Below are 6,543 nucleotides of genomic sequence, written 5' to 3'. Positions count from 1 at the left end.
CCCAGACTGAAGTCCTGATAGAGTGATTGGCATGACGAGTCACAGCTCTTGCTGATGATACTGAAAAGACCTTTGACCCCTGGAAGGAAAGCAGGACCATTACTACAAGGACTCTGCAAGCCAAGCCAAGCCTCATGGAACTGAATGAGATGCTATTCTTATCTGAGTTCACTTTTTGGGAAAACAATGAGCGTTTCCGAACAGCTGCTGTTTTACTGTAGCAGGTTGTATTTTTGGGGTGTCAGTTTGTCAGCGGAGAGGGAAAGGTTTCAATCCCCAAGTGCTTGCTTAAGGCAGTGTATTCCACAGCACGGGTCCCAGGGGTTTCTAAAACACTACTACTAACTACAGAAATCCTCGTAATTTAATTAATACTGAAAGTAGCCATTAACACCTCTGTTAGGGTGTCTAACTACTAATGCATGAGGAGCAAGCATGTGGGGTAATCTTGGCTTGTATCCCATGCACCTTTGTTGCATGGAGGCTTTCAACACCCAGGGAGGTTATGGAAATATGGCTATCCCCATTTCACAGATGACAGACTTATTATTTGATTTGTTTCTGAGAGGCACAGCCTATTTTTTTTGGCCAGTTAGTGCTCAGTAACTGCTGCTTACCAACAGATTATGGCTTGCGTGAGATTTCCTGATCTTGCACAATTTTTTCTGGGCAAGTCTTCGACACATGTAAATTCAATGTATAGGGCCAGTGGATTATACAATGTGTTGGCTCTCCTGCATGTGAATGCATGGCCATGGGTTTGCACATTTCCAACAAGGACAATGCCTACTGGAGGTATTGCATTTACTGTCTGACAGAGATGAATCTGAACATGCCACTGGTGTGTTCTGTGCCCCAGGTCTAAGAGCAACTGAGCTGTCACCACAGATCTGGACAGGGCAAACATTTTTTTTGCCAGATCTGAAATGGGAGAATTAAACCATAATCTGTTAGAGGAGTTAACCCAGAGACACACAGATGGCTGCATTCAGAGCTGGCTGTAGATGGGCCCAGGTGAAATTCTATAGTTTTCATTGAATTCACCTGAAGTCAGCTCTGTCATTGAATGTTTTTCCTAACTTCATGACTAGGTTTCACCAGACCCAGACCCTCACATTTTAATCCATGTTTCAAACTTTTCAAAGCCATAAACTTAAATATTGGCCTGTAAGAAATAATTTTTGGTGTTATGAAAGAGAAATAAACCCGATTTTGTACAGGTGAGAGACGCTGGTAGGTGTTTGCAATGTCAAATGCAGCTGCACCCTCCTGAGATTTGTTCCAAGCACTGGCACTGTACTGGCCATACTGCTCAGTTTTTAGTGTGATCTATTGGTAAACACTGAGAAATTTATGGAGTACAGCATGCACATACTTATATGACTTTGTAATCACACTCTTGTGGCCATTGTGGGGAGAGAGCTTGGTGGTGGGCAGCACCACTACCAAAGGACCACTTATCACCAAGGGATAAATATTTTTCATTTGTCATTTCTACTTAACATGAATGTAATTGGAAAGATTTTTTTTTTTTTTTTAAAACCTTTTCTCCCCACATGGCTTTTCTTTTCTTGTTGCACACTGAGCTTTACTGGCCCACACCAGCTGGTTTATCTAGAGTAGGTGGGGCTGGCTTGGACACCTAAAGCTGGGATAATGCTTAACTCCAACACCACAACTAAGACATTGCCCACCACCACTTTGCCTTACTGATCACATCTGTCTTGCACATTTCCTTATCCTTGCAGTCCATTTTCGTCTTGCAGTTGGAGTTGCTGAGCTGTAATGTGCAGTTGTAACACTGCAAAGAAGAACCTGCAAGAGACCAAGAGCGATTATAGGACAAATCCAACTGAAGGTCTCCAGGAAACCCAACTTAGTGCTTGTACTGCGAAACAGGACCATTCCTGTGCATCCTCAAAGAAAGATAGAACCTCTGTTACTGGGAAAACAGAGGTGGTTTTTTTGGTTTTGGTGGAGAATAGTATACTCGCTTGGTGTGAAGACAAATTTTGCAGTTGCTGAAGCAGTTTCAGAACTAGTCAGTGCAGTGAGGGAGCAAAAAGAGACCAGCTGGGAGATGGTCATATTGACTGGTCTCATCAGTCAACGGGAAGTACTTCCTAAATGCTTCTTCCTCTGCATTTGGGATGTCTAACTCAGGTTCTGTTTGGAACAGTCTTTTTGAAAGCCAACTGTACCCTGGGCAGTATCACAAGAAGTGTGGCCAGCTGGGCGAGGGAGAGGATTCTGCCCCTGTACTCTGCTCTTGTGAGACCCCACCTGGAGTGCTGCATCCAGCTTTGGAACTCTCAACATAAGAAGGATATAGACCAGTTGGAGTGAGTCCAGAGGAGGCCACGAAGATGATCAGAGGGCTGAAGCACCTCTGCTGTGATGAAAGGCTGCGAGAATTGGGCTTGTTCAGCCTGGAGAAGAGAAGGCTCCAGGGAGACCTTATTTCAGCCTTCCAGTACCTGAAGGGGGCTACAAGGAATCTGGGGGGAGGACTTTTTGCAGGGACCTGTAGTGACAGGAAAAGGGGTAATGGTTTTAAATTGAAAGCGGGAAGGTTTAGATTAGATATCAGGAAGAAATTCTTCATGGGGAGGGTGGTGAGGCACTGGAACAGGTTGCCCAGAGAAGCTGTGGATGCCCCATCCCTGGAAGGGTTCAGGGCCAGGCTGGATGAGGCTTGGTGCAACCTGGGCTAGTGGAACGTGTCCCTGCCCATGGCAGGGGGGGTGGAACTGGGCAATCTTTAAGGTCCCTTCCAACCCTAATGATTCTATGATTCTATGATTTTTGTGATATTCCCATCTCCTGAGCTGGGATGAAGCTATGTAGTCCCCAGAAGGAGATATTATTTTTCTGCCTCTATAGACATTAGCTGAGGCATTGCCAGTGCTGGATGAAATAAGGAAGGCTCAGGGAGAAGAAAGGATGAGGAAAGGATGGAGCAGGCAATTTGCAAGGTCAATTCTAGCTCATTGTCTCAGTTTGTCCAACTTGTGACACGTACTCTCCATCACCCCTTCTTAGAAAACAAAGTGCAAACACAGCTTCTGCCTCCCTCTGTAAAGCAGGTCACCATGTGTTTCCACCCCCTCATGGACATGCCGGTCTATAGGGGACACAAATCAGTGTTCTTAACTTCTGCTGTGCTGTTATGTGCATCAAGCGAAGGCAGATAAACAATGCAGTTTACACGTGTCCTACCCTGATGAAAAATAGTCCTCAGAGGAGTGAGAGCATGGTGCAATTACCTGTGCCTGTTATCTGCCTGTGCTCCAGGGCAGTACTGGAACCTCAACGACTTGCAAGTGTGTGAGTTAATGTATGTATATGCATCTTAACCTCATAACGGTCAGGCTTCTATCATGACTCTCTCAAGTCAATGCTCCAATGCCTAAAATTCTAGGCCACAAGAAAGCCGTATTTAGAAACTAGTGTTATTCAGTAAGAAGAGATTTGAAGCTCTTGGTCTTCCTGTTTCTGTCCTGTTCTGGTATAATTTAAGGATGCAGTGATAGAGACAAGGAACCAATCCCCAGTTTGTAGTGCTGCACTCTACTCTCACTTTTATCTGACTTTTAATGTAATGAAAGCAAAAATTCAGAGCACCCTGATGGAAGCTGTCACAGGAGAGAGTCTAACCAGGACGGTAAAAGACCCTTCTCCTTAAGTTCCTCTGCTGATTGAAAAACATTTCTGCTTGGATCTGCTTCTTCTGTTCTCTGGTAATAGGGAAAAGATGGTTTAAAACCATATTTTTTCCAGTGAGGCCAGAAAAACCTGACAGCGTCAAAATCCCACCCATCCAGTTTATAAAATAACACACCATGACATTGTCCTTTTTTCTGTCCTGTTAAAATTCTGACAAACCTGTAACATCAGAGGCCACTTTTGAAAGGAAGAGTCATAAAACAAGTTGTAACAAAACTCACCTTTTCAGAAAACTTGTGGTTTTGATAGCTTGGGAAGAAGAAAACATAACCCTCCCACCCCACTTAAAAAAACTCCCTGATACACATTACTATATGGTCTGTCTTAAATAACTTTTATTCCAATTGAATTCAGTTTTTTATAGGATTTATCTTCCCTCAAAGCTGCTCTACCCTGCACTAGGATCACACCATCAGCAGGGTGGGATTGTACATTTTTTCCATGCAATACCCAGGATATGCCATTGCAAAGCAAATGTCTTCATATGACAGCTGGACCCGCATTTCTCCCCTCATTGCCAAACCCCATCCCAAGCCTCTTCTCCTAGCTGAAGATCTGCTGGAGGGGATGAGGGAGTGACCCTCCATGCGGTCTTACCTGAGTCTAAGCACAGGACTGCTCCAAGCAGGAGGACAGTGAAAGTCTTCATTTTGGGATAGACTCTCTCCGTGCTGAATATGGGTTGTTTCCTCAGTTTATATACCATGGGAGGCAGCAACCTGGCATGCCCGGAAGGTTACCCTGCGAAGGCACTTGGGTGAGGCTATCCGCTGGACCAAGGGAGGGGTTGGTTTGTGGTGGCATTATTTGCGTTAGGTGCCTCTCCTCTCTGTGATTCTTGGAGCTACCAGCAGCTCCTCTCCACCCTTACGCCCCTGCCTTTCCTCCTACCCTTGGGCAAAGCGTTCACATGAGTGGAAAAAAACCCAAATTCTTTAGAACAAGGCTGGCCTTATGCATTTCCCCAGAGCCAGTGAGGCTGCGGTTGCAGTCTGTGAACAAGGGTCTCCACCCCCATTGCTACCCTGAGTGGAGCTATTGTGTTTATAAATCAAGGACAAAATGTTCTTTTAATAAACAACTCCAGTTATTTATCTGCATGTGTGAGTGGCTCTGTGACACTCGTGGCATGTAGTAGCAAGGTATGTGGGCAAATTACGGTGCATTGGCCTCTTCCAGGTGTCCAGGTACTCATTCGCGTTTATTGGTATGCTTTGTCTCTAGTCTAGTAAAAGACAACGGCCAATTCCAATTTTTTATGTGTTGAAACCAGAGGGATTTCTTGATGGCTTTGTTTGGTATTGTTTTGTCTGCCACGTCTGCAATGTGGCATGCTTCTCTTTTGTCTGCCTGTGTCTCATCTTGTATAGGTTAGGTACGGTTTTGACACCTGAACTCACATGAGTGCGTACTGTAAACAATTCAGGCTTGTCAAAAAAATGCCCCTTCTGATCACAGGGAGGGTGTGTTCAGCCCTATTCCAAACTGAAGTGCGAATGTTTGCTTTGGTGGGTTGATTAGAGACCTCTCCCACCCCTCATGACCTTTGACCCCTTTTCTGTACACACCGGCGTAAAAGAAAACAGGCCATTCTGCTAAATTCAATTTGCCATGGTTTCTCGTTTTATTTAGGTTATTTTTTTGTAAATCTCAGGAACTCAGAGCTTTGCAGTAGCAGCTTGCTGGGATTTGGTCTTGTGCAGTTTAGCTTTTAGGACACCAGGCACGTTTTCAAGTTGAAAGGAAGGTGTGCTGGCATGTTGGTGGATCATTGCTCATGATTCACCAGTGGCTGTGGGATGGGTGATGGACAGACTACCTCATTTATAGCCAACTTTTATGGAATAGCTGGATTTAAAAAGTGTAAATAAGTTTTCATATTCTGGCAATCCATATACCAAGATATTTAAGGCTATTTTTCTTTTTTAATGCCTTATGATTGGCCCTGTAGGGTTTGGTCCCTTATGTCAGGGAAGGATAGGGCCAAGAGGAAAGCCCAACTGGGTTCTCCCATCAAATCCTTAATGCAGTCCTTAAATTACATATTTCTTCCTTCAAGCAACTCATTGATAAACAAGAGGGAGTGCTTTTTTCACCCCCAGCAGCCTGACTTTCTGCCAGTCAAACACTCTGAGTACTATGATTTCTTTTTACTCTTTTTATGATGGCAACAGACCTGCAAGTGTAGATGAGGACTCATGGTGCTGTGAAAGGGATGTACACAGCTAAGAGCCTGTCCATGCCCCAGTCCTGCTTGGCTGCAGCCTGAGGCTGTGTGAGAACCCAGTAATTCCTGTATCCTTACATCAGTTGTTGCTTCTCACTGATTTATTTTGATCATTTCTGTGCAGTTCCTGCTTGACTCCTGAAGATGGCAAACGTGTCCCGTTATAACTATTATGCATACATTAGCATGCAGCTGTCCATAGGCTTGTATGTGCATGGTAGTTTTTATTTTCATGATGTTATAAAATCCCCAGTTCACCTAACTGCATTGAAAAGGACGATGTATTTCCCCTGGGAATCTAAGGTTGCCTACAAATCTCTTGGGTTTGGGTTTTTTTTAAATACTATTTTATGTTGTCACTGCAGATTCCTGATAGATACATGTCTGTGCAGCTGTCCATAGGCTTGTATGTGCATGGTAGTTTTTATTTTCATGATGTTATAAAATCCCCAGTTCACCTAACTGCATTGAAAAGGACGATGTATTTCCCCTGGGAATCTAAGGTTGCCTACAAATCTCTTGGGTTTGGGTTTTTTTTAAATACTATTTTATGTTGTCACTGCAGATTCCTGATAGATACATGTCTGGGA

General features: G+C 44.1%; 1 protein-coding gene across 1 annotated transcript in view; it reads right to left on the bottom strand.

Moving 5' to 3' along the window:
• Window positions 1–4,375, bottom strand: part of LOC104517233 (prostate stem cell antigen-like) — a 4,488-nt gene extending 113 nt beyond the window's left edge. The window contains 3 exon segments of the mRNA XM_010161828.1: window positions 1–79; window positions 1,711–1,815; window positions 4,324–4,375. Coding sequence (XP_010160130.1) covers window positions 1–79; window positions 1,711–1,815; window positions 4,324–4,375 — 236 coding nt within the window.
• Window positions 4,376–6,543: the final 2,168 nt, after the last annotated feature.

The sequence above is a fragment of the Eurypyga helias genome, unplaced genomic scaffold (genome assembly GCF_000690775.1).
Source record: "Eurypyga helias isolate BGI_N326 unplaced genomic scaffold, ASM69077v1 scaffold772, whole genome shotgun sequence".
Classification (NCBI taxonomy): Eukaryota; Metazoa; Chordata; class Aves; order Eurypygiformes; family Eurypygidae; genus Eurypyga; species Eurypyga helias.
Note: the sequence above shows the minus strand (reverse complement) of the source record. Positions and strands in the feature narration are given on the sequence as shown.